This window comes from Scyliorhinus canicula, chromosome 5, assembly GCF_902713615.1.
Source record: "Scyliorhinus canicula chromosome 5, sScyCan1.1, whole genome shotgun sequence".
Taxonomy (NCBI): Eukaryota; Metazoa; Chordata; class Chondrichthyes; order Carcharhiniformes; family Scyliorhinidae; genus Scyliorhinus; species Scyliorhinus canicula.
In genome coordinates, this window is record NC_052150.1 from 170,641,758 (window position 1) to 170,659,722 (window position 17,965).

At 46.5% G+C, this 17,965-nt stretch overlaps 1 protein-coding gene across 1 annotated transcript in view; it reads left to right on the forward strand.

Moving 5' to 3' along the window:
• malrd1 (MAM and LDL receptor class A domain containing 1) overlaps positions 1–17,965 on the forward strand; it is a 499,008-nt gene that overhangs the window by 186,816 nt on the left and 294,227 nt on the right. Inside the window, exons 19-20 of the mRNA XM_038796452.1 lie at positions 8,352–8,531; positions 13,383–13,539. Of these exons, the coding sequence (XP_038652380.1) occupies positions 8,352–8,531; positions 13,383–13,539 (337 nt within the window). The remainder of the gene's footprint in view (positions 1–8,351; positions 8,532–13,382; positions 13,540–17,965) is intronic.

The following is a 17,965-nucleotide window of genomic DNA, read 5'->3' on the forward strand; positions in this document are numbered from 1 at the left end:
TCATTAGCCCTCAAGGTAGAAAGAAGCGTCCAGTTGACCCTGCCTATGAGAGATGGTGACCATTGAAAAAGCCTGTCAGAACCCCAGTGATGTATATATTAAGGAAGGGGACCATATATTAACCAGATGGGAAGCCACTGGCGACTCTCAAGGGGCAAGGGCATTGACTGGGGCTGGCCAAGTGATGAAGTTGGAAGGGCACCAGACATGTGAAGGAACGCTCGCTGCCGGATAAGGTGTAGGAATGGCAGCTTCCAGGAACAGGAGGACAAAAGGTGAGGGGAAGGTCTGAAGATAACCGCTTGGGACACCAACCTGCCTATCCGTCTCTCAACCTTCGCAGCATTCTGAGGGATCTCGTGATAGAGCCAGTGAAGCTGGGGATTCTGCTTCTAACAGTGCTGGAGGAGCACAGACACCAGCAGCAATGAGCTGCTGCAACCGAGGCGAACCTAGCGCCAGGGGCCAAAGGGCAGGGGTCAAGGGCTGGATGCAGCACAAGCTGAACACAAAGCTCAAAGATGAAAAAGGAGACTGAGGGTTTACAGTACCGGAGTGACCATCATGGAGATGTTATAGATAGAGAAATACAGCACAGAACAGGCCCTTCGGCCCATGATGTTGCGCCGAACTTTTGTCCTAGGATAATCATAGAATTTTGGACAATTTTTCATGGCCAATCCACTCAACCTGCACATCTTTGGACTGTGGGAGGAAACCGGAGTACCCGGAGGAAACCCACGCAGTCACGGGGAGGATGTGCAGACTCCACACAGACAGCGTCCCAAGTCGAAATCGAACTTGGGATCCTGGAGCTGTGAAGCAATTGTGCTATCCACAATGCTACCATGCTGCCCTTAAGAAGTTAACCTACACTCCATTATTCTACCCTAATCCATGTACCTATCCAATAGCCGCTTGAAGGTCCCTAACTTTTCTGACTCAACTACTTCCACAGGCAGTGCATTCCATGCCCCCACTACTCTCTGGGTAAAGAACCTACCTCTGACATCCCCTCTATATCTTCCACCATTTATCTTAAATTTATCTCCCCTTGTAATGGTGTGTTCCACCCGGGGAAAAAGTCTCTGACTGTCTACTCTATCTATTCCCCTAATCATCTTATAAACCTCTATCAAGTCGTCCCACATCCTTCTCCGTTCTAATGAGAAAAGGCCTAGCACCCTCAACCTTTCCTCGTTTGACCTACTCTCCATTCCAGGCAACATCCTGGTAAATCTCCTTTGCACCTTTTCCAAAGCTTCCACATCCTTCCTAAAATAAGGTGACCAGAACTGCACACAGTACTCCAAATGTGGCCTGACCAAGGTTTTGTACAGCTGCATCGTCACCTCACGGCTCTTAAATTCAATCCCTCTGCTAATGAACGCTAGCACACCATAGGCCTTCTTCACAGCTCTATCCACTGGAGTGGCAACTTTCAAAGATCTATGAACATAGACCCCAAGATCTCTCTGCTCCTCCACATTGCCAAGAACCCTACCGTTAACCCTGTATTCCGCATTCATATTTGTCCTTCCAAAATGGACAACCTCACACTTTTCAGGGTTAAACTCCATCTGCCACTTCTCAGCCCAGCTCTGCATTCTATCTATGTCTCTTTGAAGCCGACAACAGCCCTCCTCACTATCCACAACTCCACCAATCTTCGTATCATCTGCAAATTTACTGACCCACCCTTCAACTCCCTCATCCAAGTCGTTAATGAAAATCACAAACAGTAGAGGACCCAGAACTGATCCCTGCGGTACGCCACTGATAACTGGGCTCTAGGCTGAATATTTGCCATCCACCACCACTCTCTGTCTTCTATCGGTTAGCCAGTTTGTTATCCAACTGGCCAAATTTCCCACTATCCCATGCCTCCTTACTTTCTGCATAAGCCTACCATGGGGAACCTTATCAAATGCCTTACTAAAATCCATGTACACTACATCCACTGCTTTACCTTCATCCACATGCTTGGTCACCTCCTCAAAGTCAATAAGACTTGTAAGGCAAGACCTACCCCTCACAAATCCGTGCTGACTATCCCTAATCAAGCAATGCCTTTCCAGATGCTCAGAAATCCTATCCCTCAGTACCCTTTCCATCACTTTGCCTACCACCGAAGTAAGACTAACTGGCCTGTAATTCCCAGGGTTATCCCTATTCCCTTTTTTGAACAAGGGCACGACATTCGCCACTCTCCAATCCTCTGGTACCACCCCTGTTGACAGCGAGGACGAAAACATCATTGCCAACGGCTCTGCAATTTCATTTCTTGCTTCCCATAGAATCCTTGGATATATCCCATCAGGCCCCGGGGACTTGTCTATCCTCAAGTTTTTCAAAACGCGCAACACATCTTCCTTCCTGACAAGTATCTCCTCAAGCTTATCAGTCTGCTTCACGCTGTCCTCTCCAACAATATGGCCCCTCTCGTTTGTAAATACTGAAGAAAAATACTTGTTCAAGACCCCTCCTATCTCTTCAGACTCAATACACAATCTCCCGCTACTGTCCTTAATCGGACCTACCCTCGCTCTAGTCATTCTCATATTTCTCACATATGTGTAAAAGGCCTTGAGGTTTTCCTTGATCCTACCCGCCAAAGATTTTTCATGCCCTCTCTTAGCTCTCCTAATCCCTTCCTTCAGTTCCCTCCTGGCTATCTTGTATCCCTCCAGCGCCCTGTCTGAACCTTGTTTCTTCAGCCTTACATAAGTCTCCTTCTTCCTCTTAACAAGACATTCAACCTCTCTTGTCAACCATGGTTCCCTCACTCGACCATCTCTTCCCTGCCTGACAGGGACATACATATCAAAGACACGCAGTACCTGTTCCTTGAACAAGTTCCACATTTCACTTGTGTCCTTCCCTGACAGCCTATGTTCCCAACTTCTGCACTTCAATTCTTGTCTGACAGCATTGTATTTACCCTTCCCCCAATTATAAACCTTGTCCTGTTGCATGCACCTATCCCTCTCCATAACTAAAGTGAAAGTCACAGAATTGTGGTCACTACCTCCAAAATGCTCCCCCACTAACAAATCTATCACCTGCCCTGGTTCATTACCAAGTACTAAATCCAATATGGCCTCCCCTCTGGTCGGACATTCTACATACTGTGTTAGAAAAGCTTCCTGGACACAATGCACAAACACTACCCCATCCAAACTATTTGATCTAAAGAGTTTCCACTCAATGTTTGGGAAGTTGAAGTCACCCATGACTACTACCCTGTGACTTCTACACCTTTCCAAAATCTGTTTCCCAATCTGTTCCTCCACATCTCTGCTGCTATTGGGGGGCCTATAGAAAACTCCCAACAAGGTGACTGCTCCTTTCCTATTTCTGACTTCAACCCATATTACCTCAGTAGGCAGATCCCCCTCGAACTGCCTTTCTGCAGCTGTTATACTATCTCTAATTAACAATACCACCCCCCCCCCCACCTCTCTTACCATCCTCCCTAATCTTGTTGAAACATCTATAACCAGGGATCTCCAACAACCATTTCTGCCCCTCTTCTATCCAAGTTTCCATGATGGCCACCACATCGTAGTCCCAAGTACCGATCCATGCCTTAAGTTCACCCACCTTATTCCTGATGCTTCTTGCATTAAAGTATACACACTTCAACCCATCTCCTTGCCTGCAAGTACTCTCCTTTGTCATTGTTACCTTCCCCACTGCATCACTACGTGCTTTGGCGTCCTGACTATCGTCTTCCTTAGCTGCTGGACTACAGATCCGGTTCCCATTCCCCTGCCAACGGGAACATTGGATAACATATGCTGCAGGAGACTCCGCCTCAACAGGGAGACATTGAGGCACACGTGTGGCACTTTTGCCAACTTGATGCCATGTGGAGGACGAGGGCACTCACTCCTTGTGGCTGTGAATGTTACAGTAGCCCTCAACCTTTACGCTATAGGATCGTTCCCGAGCTCAACAGGTAATCTTTGTGGCATCTCGTCATCATCCACCCCTGGGGCTGGATTCTCCCCTACCCGGCGTGACGGAGGGTGCCGGCGTAGGGGAGTGGCGCCAACCACTCAGGGGTCGCGCCTCCCCAAAGGTGGGGAATTCTCCCCACCTTTGGGGGCCAGCCCCGCGCCGGAGCAGTTTGCACCGGTAGACTGGCGCAAACACCCGGCGCCGTCGGAAGCGGGGCTGGCCGAAAGGCTTTCGGTGGTCGGCGCATGCGCCGGCAGTGACGTCAGCGGCAGCTGGCCGCTGACGTCACTGCCGGCGCATGCGCGATGCGGGGTTCACCTCCGCGTCCGCCATGGAGGAGGCCGTGGCGGCGCGGAAGGAGAAAGAGTGCCCCCACGGCACTGCCCCGCAGAGTGAGCGGGGGGCCCCGATTGCGGGCCAGGCCTCCGTGGGGGCACCCCCCCGGGTCCGTTCGCCCCCCGCCCCCCCAGGACCCCGGGGGCCCGCTCGCGCCGCTGAGCCCGCCGTTCCAGAGGTGGTTTAAACCTCGGCGGTGGGAGAAGGCCTCCCAGCGGCGGGACTTCGGCCCATCCGGGCCGGGGATTTAAGGTAATTTTTTTTAAAAATGAAATCCCGCCGGCGCCAGCTGTTTTCACAGGCTGCCGGCGGGATTTGCACAACGCCGGTTTATGACCGGCGGGAGAATTACAAAACCTGCGGGAGCGGAAATAACGCCGCTTCCCGCCTATTCTCCGACCCTGCGTGGGGTCGGAGAATTTCGCCCCTGATGTCACAAATGCACTTTATGCCGAGCATCTGTCTGCATAGATTTCAACCTGGACCAGACCCATCAGGACAAGAGGGCTGAGGGATTACATTCCATTGCTGGTCTGCTGCGTGTGCAGGTGGTCATTGATGGCACTTATGTGGCTCTATGCAGTTGGTGGTATTAAGGAGTTCCATATATTAATAGAAAGGGGTTCCACTGCCTTCATATGCAGCTGGTGTGTTACCACCAGATGAGGTTCATGCACGTGTGTGCACATTTTCCAGGAAGCATGCATGATAGCTTCATGCTTGTGTAATCTCAAATCCCTGGTATATTTGAGGGTCACCCCAGGCTGTATGGATGGTTCATTGGGGACATGGGATACCCACTGAGGTCGTGGCTGATGACGCCTGTGTAGAGGCCTCAGACTGAGACAAATTCCTGTTATAATGAGACTCACAGTGCCACTCAGTTTCTGACAGAGTGATGCATTGGGCTGCTGAAAATGCACTTCAACTGCCTCAACAAGTCTGGTGGGGCCCTTCAATAAAGTCCACAGAGGGTCTTCTTCACCATCGTTGTCTGCTGTGCCTTCCATAATTTTGCGTAGCAGCGGGGCGGTCTCCTTGATCAAGAAGACCGGAGGAGTGGAATGTCTCCTCTGATGAGGAAGAAGTCCAGGAGTGAGTGGAGGAAGAGTCAAAGAGGAGCTGGAGGATGGAGGCCAGGTGGGGGCAAGGGTCTGCAAGGGCAATAGGGCTCGGGATTCCCTCATCACTTCCCGGGTCACACACTAGGACCATCATGTTGTCCAGTAGCTCTAAAACCCCACTTCCTCCAAGACCACCGCGACCCGCTTCATGATCAAGTGTGGAGGTCCTCCATATAAACCTCTCATCAGTGTGCTGGGTCTGGGGGGTATGTTTAGCATCTCAGTGTAGGAGGTTGATGACGACTTGCAGGCAGGAAAGTTCTGATGCTCCTCAGCTTTTGCATATGTCTGCCCATTATCTTCCTGCTACAGCATGCTGACTCCCCAGCTCATGTGTGAGTAAGGGTCGGGGCCACATTCCGTTGTTCCATTGCTCTAGTGGGGGAGAATAAAGGGCTCGGGTGAAGGGTTCACTGAATAATGGTAGAGTCTCTCCAGGATGTATATAACTCTCCGTGCGTGTGGGCCAAACTGTGTGCCCCACATTGAGGGACTGTGGGAAAAGCTGTCTCCAGATGGGGCGAGGACCCACTCCAGTGGAAGGAGGGTCAAAGAAAGTGAGGCCTTAATGTTGTGAACAACAAGAGGTTTTCATAAGGTGACTTCTGCTTTTGTGACAAATGATTTTGACCCACGACTATCAGTGCCTACCTTCACCCATGCACCTTCACCCACTCTGTGCCCTTAAAGCTCCTTCATCTCGTGAGCCCTCCCACTACATTTAAGTGTATTCCCAGGATGCACATCAGAAGTGGAGGCATCCTGCTGCCTTCCATGATCTGTTGCCTGAGATGCTGTGGCGGGTTCCTTTGGCCGGGTTTCGGGTGGTACTGATGTTGTCACATCAACCTGTTCTGCCCACTGTCCCTGAAAAGTGGCGGTATCAGGAAGGGGGAATTCGGAAGGCCTAGTCACTCCCCAGGTCCCCTGAGTGAAAGACCCCAATGCTTCCTCCTTCTTCTGGGTGCTCGTAGACTCCTGAGTTACTCCATGGGATTGAGGGGCAGCAGAGTGAGCTCCAGAGCCTCAACTTCATTTGGCGCTGCCAGTACTGGAGACCAGCCAGTGCCGTACCCAATTGCAACTTGTAAACTGCACTTCGTTGAAAGCAGAAAAATCCCAGACAAAGTCAGTTGTCAGTCAGGTGTGGGTTTTGGAAGCCACAGAAAAGCCACAAAAGGTTGATGTGACAACATCAGTGCCACCCGAAACCCGGCAGTTTGCGAGCTTAAGAGGAAAATCCAGCCCATGGTGTTCGATTGTTACTTCAGTGTCACAGAATAAAAAAGTAAAGATTAACAAAACCAAATTAACGAATTAGTGTCCAAAGAAATGCAGGTTAGGTGGATTGGCCACGCTAAATTGCCCCATAGTGTTGAAAGATGTGTAGGTTAGGTTCAGGGGTTATTGGGATAGGGCGGAGGAGTGGGCTTGGAGGGTGTGCTCTTTTCCAGGGTAAGTGCAGACTCAATGGGCCGAATGGCTTCCTTCTGCACTGTAGGGGTTCCATGAATTTACGTCTTGATTGATGACGAACAAAGTCATCATCATTAAGCCTCTTTTAAACTATTTTGATCTTCCATAGCTTTTTGCAACACATCAATTTAAATCTATTTACTAATCTTTGATTCGTAAAAATTTCTCCCAAGGAAATTTTTATCAGTTCTACAATATTTGCAAATGACATTTCATTACAGATTTTGCTCATGTTTTTGTACCACTTCTCCTTTCATTTACTGGGACAGAAGGACTGGCCTGGAGCTTGCGCTTCCACGGTAACAATGAATAGCGGAATGAAAATCAAGATTTTAGTGTTTAGTGTGGAATTAATAAGATGAGTATGATATTCACTGTAAAGAACTGGGACAGCAGCAAAGAGAGAGAAGATAATTAAATCTAGCACTATTCAGAGAGCGCTGAAGAGTCTGTATTATTCTATCAGTCACTTTGAGCTATTGGGTACTGGCTTGAACAGGCTGGAACAAGAAGGAGAAAAACAACTTGCATTTATATTGAGGTGGCACGGTGGCACAGTGATTAGCACTGCTGCCTCACAGCGCCAGGGACCTGTGTCCAATTCCGACCTCAGGTGACTGTGTGGGGTTTGCACTTTCTCCCATGTCTGCGTGGGTTTTCTCCTACAGTACAAAGATGGACAGGTTAGGTGGATTAGCTATGCTAAATTGCCCCTCGGTGGGATTACAGGGATAGGATGAGGGATTGGGTCTGAGGTAGGGTGGTCTTTCAGAGGGTTGGTGCAGACTCAATCGGCCCAATGGCTTTCTTCTACATTGTAGGGATTTTCTATGATTCTATTCCACATGGCCTCTTTGTTTTAGACAAAAGAATCCCCCTATAAATGTGCATCAAGCCAAAAAGAATAGATTTAGGAAAGTGAACAAGATTCTTGGGTTGTTTAATCAGAATAAGCTTAGCAATACCTGGAGCGAAGAATGTATGCAACCCCATATTAACCAACATGGAAAGAAACAATCCAATATCATGATAAATTATAGAAAGAATGCTTCATTTTTCCCACAAGCAGTCGTTGTTACACCTGTTAGTTTTTGTACAGCTGTCATCTTCTGACATCAATAGAGCACCCTTGCATTGAATGTAAATAATGAGTTCTCAATAAAGATATATCAACAGTTTGTTAAAGAAGAACTTTAAGTTCATCAGCTTTTTGGCTTTTTGCATACAACACCATGATTCCCTTTTCATCCGAAATTACTCAATGACAGATCAAAGTTGGTGACTGCCAGTAAGTTTAAAGGCATCACTTATTCTCGAGCTAGAGTTTTGAGATTTGGAAATTAGATATTAGGAACAGAGAGTGTACATCCAGCAGAGGAATGGGATTGAGAGGAGATTGCCTACAGATCTTTATCAGAACCAGAATAACTCAAACTATTGGATCTTCTTCAGGTGACTTACCAGCAGCCGTTCTAACAACACCACCAGGACCATCAAGGCCTTCAACACTCCCACCCAATAACTGCACGGCCAATGAATTTATTTGCAAAACAAACGGGCAATGTGTTGACATCATCAAGAAGTGTGATTTTAGAGATGATTGCTCAGATAAGACAGATGAATTGTCCTGTGGTAAGGATCCTGGTTTCTTTTATCCATTCAATGGTAATTCGGGAGAATTCAACAATAAAATGTAATCTGCAGAAAATACATTTAAAGTGGAAAATTGGAAACAAATATTTTGAGAATCAAATGATGTACATTTTATTTTTATTTTTGTTCATGGGATATGGATATTACTGGCTAGGCCACCACTTATTGCCCACCCATAATTGCCCTTGAGAAAATGGTGACGAGCTGCCACCTTGAATCACTGCAGTCCATGTGGTGTAGGTACACCCAAATGCCGTTAAGGAGGGAGTTCCACAATTTTGAACCAACAACAGTGAAGGAAGCGGTAATGTAGGTTAGCGTGTCGCTTGGAAGGGAACATTCAGTGGTGTCTGCTGCCCATGTTCTTCTGGGTGTTAGAGTTTGAGTGTTTTGAAACTGCTGTGAAAGGAGCCTTGGCAAGTCACTACAGTGCATCTTGTAGATGGTACACACTGTTGCCACTAGGTGCCGATGATGGAAGGAGTAAATGTTTACAGGTGGTGGTGGATGGGATGGCAATCAAGTGGGCTGCTTTGTTCTGGACACTGCTAAGCTTATTGTGTGGCGCTGAGCTGCATTCCACCAGGCACCAGACTTGCTCCTTGTAGATGGCAGAAATGCTTTAGGGAGTCAGGAGGTAAGTTATTCTCCATGGAATTCCCACATCTGACCAGTTCTCATAGCCGCAGTATTTATGTAGCTAATCCCATTTAGTTTCTGATTAATGGTATCCCCCAGGATGTTTTTTTTTTTTTTAAATTTAGATTAGCCAATTATTTTTTCCAATTAAGGGGAAATTTAGCGTGGCCAATCCACCTACTCTGCACATTTTTGGGTTGTGGGGGCGAAACCCACGCAGACACGGGGAGAATGTGCAAACTCCACACGGACAGTGACCCAGAGCCGGGATCGAACCTGGGACCTCAGTGCCGTGAGGCGGTTGTGCTAACCACTAGGCCACCGTGCTGCCCTATCCCCCAGGATGTTGATGGTGGGGATTCAGAGATGGCAATAGAGCAAGCTATAACGAGTGCCACAAGGATCAGTTCTTGGGCCTCAGCCATTGATAAACTATAGCAATGACCTGAATGAAGGAACCTATGTATGGTATCTGGATTTGCTGATGACAAAATACAGGTAGGAAAGTAAGTTGTCAAGAGAACATTGGGAGTATAGAAATTGATTTAGATAGGTTAAATAAGTGGGCAGAAATTTGGCAGGTGGAGTACAATGTGGGAAAATGTGTACTCGCCCACTTGGGCAGGAAGAATAAAAAGCAGTATTATATTTAAACGGAGAGAAACTGCAGAACTCTATGTTACAGAGTGATTTAGGTTGGTACATGAATATCAAAAAGTTAATAAGCAGAAGCAGCAAGTGATTAAGAATGCAAATGGGGGCAGCATGGTGGCCTAGTGGTTAGCACAGCTGCCTCACGGCGCTGAGGACCCAGGTTCGATCCTGGCTCTGGGTCACTGTCCGTGTGGAGTTTGCACATTCTCCCCGTGTCTGCATGGGTTTTGCCCCCACAACCCAAAAATGTGCCGAGTAGGTGGATTGGCCACACTAAATTGCCCCTTAATTGAAAAAAATAATTGGGTAATCTAAATTTTTTTTAAAAGAATGCAAATGGGATGTTGCCATTTATTGCAAGGGGAATCAAGTATAAAGGTAGGGCAGTGTTCCCACAGTGGCACAGGGCCTTAGTGAGATGCATCTAGAGTGTTGTGAACAGTTTTAATCTCCTCACTTAAGAAATTATATAACTGCACTAGAAGCAGTTCAGTAAAGGTTCACTCAACCTATTCCTGGATGAAGGGATTATTTTATGCAGAAACTTTTGCACACAGCGAGCAGTTTGGGTCTTGAATGCGCTGTCTGAAAGTGTGGTGGAGGCAGGTTCAATCGAGGCAATCAAGAGGACATTAGATGATTATTTGAATAAAGTGCAGGGATACGGAGAAAAGGCAGGAGAATGGTACTGAGCCATGATGCTCATTTGGAGAACTGGCACAGGCCTGATGGCTTCCTTTTGAGATGTAACAATTCTGTGAGGTTGGGTTTTTAGCCATTGAAATTTCAAAGAATGAGAAGTGATATTATTGAAACATATAACATCCTGAGGAGAATTGACAGGGTGGATGATGAGCAGATATTTCCTCTTGTCGGGGAATCTAGAAGTAGGGGGACACTGTTTAAAAATTTGAGATCTCCCATTGAAGACAGAGATGAGGAGATATTTTTCTCTCAGAGGGTCATTAGTCTATGGCATTCTCTTCCACAGAGTGCAGTGGAGATTGGATCATTGAATTGATTCAAGACTGGGTTAGATGGATTTCTGATCGACAAGGGAGTCAAGGGCTATTGGAGACAGGCAGGAAGGTGAATTTGAGGCCACAATCAGAAAACATATTTTCGGACCATTTTTAAAATTTTCTCTTGCTTTCCTTTAGTCTCTCTGATTTTTTAGATCTTTTTCTCATTTGTTAATTTTACTCAATTTTTCTTTATATCCCTAAATTAACTTTTATTTCCCCACCATTGTTTCAACGTATTTTACATTTTTCTTCTTTTTTTCTCCATTTATCATTTTGTCCCCCTCAACCCTGAGGGCAGGATTTGGAATTTGCGTCTAAACTCTGACATCAGGGCCAAATGGGATAGCTGACCCAAAATTATGTTAGGAGCAGTTATCTGGTAGTGATTTTCCCGGAATGTGTTGAATAGTGTCAGAGGACATGCTCATCATCCAATTAAGGATGGTGGGTCAGCTCTTTAAGCTGGAGCCAATAGGATGTCCTTCTGTATGAAAGGAGATAAAGCCTGCAGTTGTAGTTAACAGATAGAGAGAGGAAGCTTCCACCTTGACCCTTTCAGAATTTTTAAAGCATTTGAACTAAAAATGGTCAACACAGCAGCAGGGGCAGCAGGGTAGCATGGTGGTTAGCATAAATGCTTCACAGCTCCAGGGTCCCAGGTTCGATTCCCGGCTGGGTCACTGTCTGTGTGGAGTCTGCACGTCCTCCCCCTGTGTGCGTGGGTTTCCTCCGGGTGCTCCGGTTTCCTCCCACAGTCCAAAGATGTGCGGGTTAGGTGGATTGGCCATGCTAAATTGCCCGTAGTGTCCTAATAAAAGTAAGGTTAAGGGGGGGGTTGTTGGGTTACGGGTATAGGGTGGATACGTGGGTTTGAGTAGGGTGATCATGGCTCGGCACAACATTGAGGGCCGAAGGGCCTGTTCTGTGCTGTACTGTTCTATGTTCTATGTTCTATGTTCTACAGCTAGGCCAGCATTATGGGGAGGAACCCCACCAGAGAGTTGCTTGTGGTGGCAGCTATGTGGTGGTCAGGTAGGCAGGGAAGGCTGGAATGACATCCTGGAGCATTGGACCATTAGTGCCCCATTGGGAGGTCACCTACAGGTTTGTTCCAGAATCTTGATGCTGGGGGGCACACAGACCAATTAAAACATTCCAGTTGACCTCTTATAATTGATTTTAATTGGCCTGAAACTTACCTTAATTGGCTACCCACTACTGTGGTGAATAGCCCTTTCAATGCCAACCTTACCTCTAGAATAATAATGGGGCTGACAAACTGGCACACCAACCAATTGCACAACTTACACATCCAACCAATTTATGTCAAAAGGAGAAATCACCTGACTATGATGTGGATCATGATGTTATCAGGAGATTTCAGGTTTGAATTCTGCTGTTATCACTTTCAAAAGTTCTCAGGAGTAATATGGAGTTGGGGGGGCATGATTTGATCAGCCGTGATCTTATTGAATGACAAAGCAGGCTTAAGGGGCCGAATGGCCTCCTCCTGCTCCTAATTTGTATGTTCATGTGACTAACTCCATTCTCGGCCCGCATCAATGTGAAAACTCTGCCCACGGGACCGATCTTTTAGGCATCCTGGGAAAAGGCTTATCAAAGCACATCCAATGTCTAAACTCGTACCCTGTACGTTGACCAGGCTCAATGACCAATCTGGTAAGAGTGTCAACTGATCATACTGCACTTCTGGGTCCATAAATCTAACCCTGTATATCAGTACTGTCCCTGACTTCTGCTTAACATAGGTACAGACTTTTAAAATGTTGCAAGCCACAAATATTGAATTGCACTGATGGTTTTGCACTCGCTGTGGTGAGCGAAATTGAAACATTGGGCATATATGCGTGTACAGAACACCACTCACCAGCATCCAAACGATGTGAAATGTTCACTGCAGAGAAGTCAATCTTTTGCTCAAGAGACATAGTGACATAGTGTTAATGTCCTTGGTCTAGTAATCCAGAAGCCCCAGGTTAATGCCCAAGGGGGATGTGTGTTCAAATCCCGCAACGGGAGCTGGTGGAATTTACATTCAATTAATAAAGTCTGACCGTTCAGAAGGAACTCTGCTTCTGGCCTACATGTGACCCCAGACCCATTTGACTTTTAACTGCCCTCTGAAATGACTGAGCAAGCCACTCTACTCAAAAGCAATTGGGGATGGGCAATAATTGCTGGCCTTGACAGAAATGCCCACATCACATGAACAAATAAGAAAGAAAGCATTACCGAGTTTGGAAATTTCACAGATGGTTGTCAATATACAATTTACAGTACAGGGAAGCCAAAGCAATGGGAGACTGTTTCCTCGAGGTGGTTTCACACTGCTTGTGCTGAAGTGAATCATGATGAGATTGTTCAACAATTCAAGTGGTAACTAGATTTATTCCGAACTCTACATAGAATGCTGCAGGAACATCTTTGTATGTGACAATAGTAATGAGCCACAGGCTGCAATGGTAAAATTCTAATGCTTTTCTCTCCACAGTTGGTAAGACCTGTGATTTCGATAATGGGACTGCATGTGGTTGGAAGCAGCAGATAGATTCATCAGCAGATGAAAATATTTTTCAATGGTTCACTGGACAAGGTTCTAGTATACATCCAGGAGAAGTGGGTAACAGACCGACCACTGATCACACAACGTATGGGTTATATTATGTTTTGGCTTAAAATTGATATGAATCCTATCCCTTGATTTTATATTTTTATTTTAATCAGAATCCTAAGTAAATGCCACCACAGTCGCAGAGGACCTATAGGCTGCTCTCTGCTTTGAGAGCTGACTGGTGGTGATTTAACCTGAGAGTCACCACACCTCAGGCGAGGGGCAAGGTTGAGAAGGTGGGGCCTTCATGACTAACCTGAGCCAGTACAGGAATTGAACCTGCGTTGTTAGTATTGCTCTGCACCATAAACCAGCCAATCAGCCAATGAAGCTAAACAATCCAAACTCTAGGTAAAGATCAAAGTCAGCAGTATTGCATACAATATTGGTCTCCTAATTTAAGGAAATATGCAAGTACGTTTGAAGCAGTTTGAATCATAGATTCACTACGATGCAGAAGGAGGCCTTTCGGCCCATTGAGTCTGCAACGGCCCTCTGAAAGGGTACCCTATCCCCTTAAGCCAGTAACCCCACCTAACCTAACTTTTTGGACACTAAGGGGCAATTGATCATGGCCAATTCACCTAACCTGCACATCTTTGGATTACGGGAGGAAACCGGAGCATCCAAAGGAAACCCACGCAAACACAGGGAAGAAGTGCAAACACGACACAGACAGTCACCCAAGGCCAGAATTGAACAAGGGTCCCTGGAGCTCTGAGGCAGCAATGCTAATCACTGTGCCACTCTACCGTACACAAGGATTATAAAGAATTGGAGAGAGCACAGCATTAAGTTGCAACGTATACAGTATATAGAAGGTTGCCTCAGCCTGCTTTACAGAGAAACTGAAGGAGGGCTCAGATAGGAGCTGGAGAATATTAGGCGTGATAGATTTCTGTGGCTCAGATGAACTGAAATTTGCGAAGCAAAATGGAGACAGTTCACCCGAGAAAAAACAGATCCCCTGAAATCAATGTAGGGTCAGGATCCTGACATCCCAATGCCCTCTTCCGGGTTTCTGCAGGGTGATATTGAATATAAGCAGAGAACCCCTGTTGGGTAAGTTATTAAGGTAATTAAAAAGCCAATTATCAACTCTTAAACCTTCCTTTCTGGATTTCCCAGGAAGGAAACCTGTATTCCGACCTGACAGTAACTCACCAGGCTCAACAAGGCAAAAGAACAGGAGGAAGACCTCCTTCAGTAATACTAACATGCTGCAAATGTTTTGATCAATTACATTGAAGAGTACAGACGTGGCCATTAAGAAACTGATATTTATGTCTCAGAATGTGCCATCAATACTTGACAAGTGATTGCCAACTTATTGGCAGTCACTTCACCTGGTTAGGACTTTATTCACCTTCAGCAGTACTTGTATGCTGCCAACCCTCACCATGACATGGAAGCAGCTGATGTAACTCCATCTTGCACTTGTGCTGAAGGGCAAGGATAGAAGCCACACCATCACCAACGGCAGCAAGAGCCACACTAGTGACAAAATGAGCTGCCTTCTGCTTAGCCACATGCCCAAACACAGGGCAGAAAGGGTGAATGCTGGATCCAACTTGAGGGTGGCGAGACCCCGAACACAGAGTCTACACGCAGAACATCATCGATCCTGACATATTTGAACACGAATGCCATAGCTAAGCACCCCCATTAGTCAATCAGTTTGCAGACGTGGAAATGACCCTGCCTTTTTGGCAGTGCCTAAGTCCAAAAGATGCTGATTGTGGCATAAGCAGTGATGGTGTTGAGATGTAAACCTGGACCACGATTCTTCGTTTAGGAATCTAAGTGCTCCCGCTATTAGAGAATCATGGCAAGTTTGTGCTGACGTTGGCAGCAGCACCCAGGTGCGAGTCTCATACCATAACCATGCAAATTTATGCGTGGCGGAAGGCTTGCCGAATTCCACAGGACGTTTGATATCAGACCACCATTTTGAGTGGGCCTATCACAAAGTTCGCCAGCAGTCACCTCACCCCCTTCTACCCTCCACAACAGAAGTCCAGGCAGTCCAATGAAGAATCAACGCAGAAACACTTTCACTTTCTGAACGTCTTCTCCCTCAGACAAAGCATTTAAAACCGCAGCTGATACAACTGTCAGAGGCTTCCTGGAAAGCCCACAACACGTGAAAAGGCTTCAAATCCCCGGACAATCTTTGAAATGCAAAACTCCTTTCCAATTCACCTTTCACTAGCCTGTGATTTACAGTTTAATGGTTCAGACACAACTGTTTGGTGGATTGTTTATTTATCTTTCCTTTCATGCATGAATGCATCTTGAGTTAACCACTGCTTTGATACTCACCGCAATGTCGATAAATACTCTAACTATGATCGACAGTGCCTGAGCACATCAAAGGAGCTAAATGATTTCACTTCCTCTTTACTCACAGCAGAAAGCACTTAGCTCCTTTGATGTGGTGAGGTGTTGTCAAGCATAGCAAGAGCGTTTCTAAAATTGAATGGAAGAATCAGGCTTCCACACAGTTAATTGTATGCTGGTGCATGCTTATCATGAATTTATATGTTCCCACCGGCGAGGACGGGCAGCGCTGAACTCACTGAACTCATTTTTCAGGGGACACTCCATTCTCCACCCATTCAGGATTCCTAATCACAGTGACGACAAATGGAGAATCCTGGCCCTGGAGTTAACGTTGGCAAGCCAACCTCAATGCCAAGCGGCATTAAACTAAACAAAGTAGATTTCTAGAACTGGAGTTAGCTGCATTGTTTGGAATGAAAGAAGATGATATCAGCTTTGTTGTAATTGAACAAAGCAACATTTATTCTCTTCCAAGCCTTGATAGGGGCAAATTTCACCTGTTTGTCATCTATAAAATGGAGGACCAGCAATTGAAAAAAATAATAATTGTTATTAGTGACATTAATACTGCAATGAAGTTAATCAGAAATGTGGACAGCTTTGCCATCCTATGACCCTGATGTAACTATACAAAGATCTTGCCTTGCCATCTGAAACTAATGGAAAGCTGCTTAAATTTGAAACTTGGTGGTTGACTCTCAGCTGCACGTTTCTAGCAGCATATTTTGCCCATTTATACCAGATGTAGAGCAGTTTCATTAACAATCCTTCAAAAGGCCTACCAAGAACACAGTCCAGCAAATCTGTTTTTTATTTGTTCTTCGAAGGACCAGGAAAGCATGAATGCTCTTCTTGAACCTCCAAAACTAATCCAACAACTGTCAGTTCATTCAAAGCCCACTGAATGATTAACTCTCCCTGCCCTGGTACATTATCCCTTTCAAGATTGATGCAGACAAAGCCAGGCAGAGTGGTTGCACACAGGGAGCGTTAATGGGCACCTGTTGTTGCTTCAGCTTACACGTCCCAAGTAACGTGATATTGCATAATTTCCTGTGATGACAGGTTTCGTGAGGGCCATGAAGAATCCAGCACGAGTTGAAGGATAGAAAGAAATAACATTTTTTAACAATAATATATATATATATATATATACACTGCAGCAGCAGCAGCAACTCCCTTGCTGCTCACTCCTCTCTAGCTGGTTCCAAACTGGCCAGCTTTATTTATGCAGGGAATCTGCTAATGATTTCTCCGGCCCCCTCATTGGGGAAGCTCATACTGCCAAAAGATTGTGGGATTGTCATTAGTCCCCAGCCCGTGGTAAGCAGGCAGGTTATAACATTGCTCCCCCCCCCCCCCCCCCAAAGTCCAAGGAATCCACGAAAGACCCTGGCGAAGGAGGGCGTCAGACTTGTTTTGCCACAGGCTGGACACCATTTGCACAAGGTGCTGGATTGGGCGGTGTATAACGAGACGGAGAACGGCGCTTCCGTGATGAAAGGCGTAACGGTTGTACATCCACAGCTCGTGGGACTGAGGACTCCCCCTCTGAGGTGTCCTGTGTCTCCATCTTGGAGTCGGAGGCCGCTTCCTCTGTCATCTCGGCGTCTCTATCTCCACCCGGTTCTGCAATGACCAGCACAGCCTTTGAGTGCGGCACCAGAGGAAGATTGTGAGGAATACTCTCCACTGTGTCTGGTCTCTGTGGCTGTAGAAATGAGCTCCAGGGGCAGGGAATCTTTGGAAGAGATGATCTTCTGGACTGAATGTGGTCTCATGCTTGGGCTTGAGAAGACCCTGGGCTTGCACCTGATAAGAGATAGGGCCCATTCGGCAAAAGGTAATACCACGGACCCACTGGGCTCCACCAGCAAAATTTTGAACGATTCACTGGGTCACCGGGCGCAAACTGCCGAATTGGCTGATGCCGAGAAAAACCATGTCCCTGCCGTTCTTGAGTGCTGCGTACTTTTGTGCCAATGTCTGGGGAAACCATGCTAAGGCAGGTGCGAAGTCTCCGGCCCATTAGGAGTTCCACGGGAGCTACCCCAGTCACCACATGTGGAGTGGTCCCATATGAAAATAAAAAATGAGCCAGTCTCGTGTCCATAGTCCCA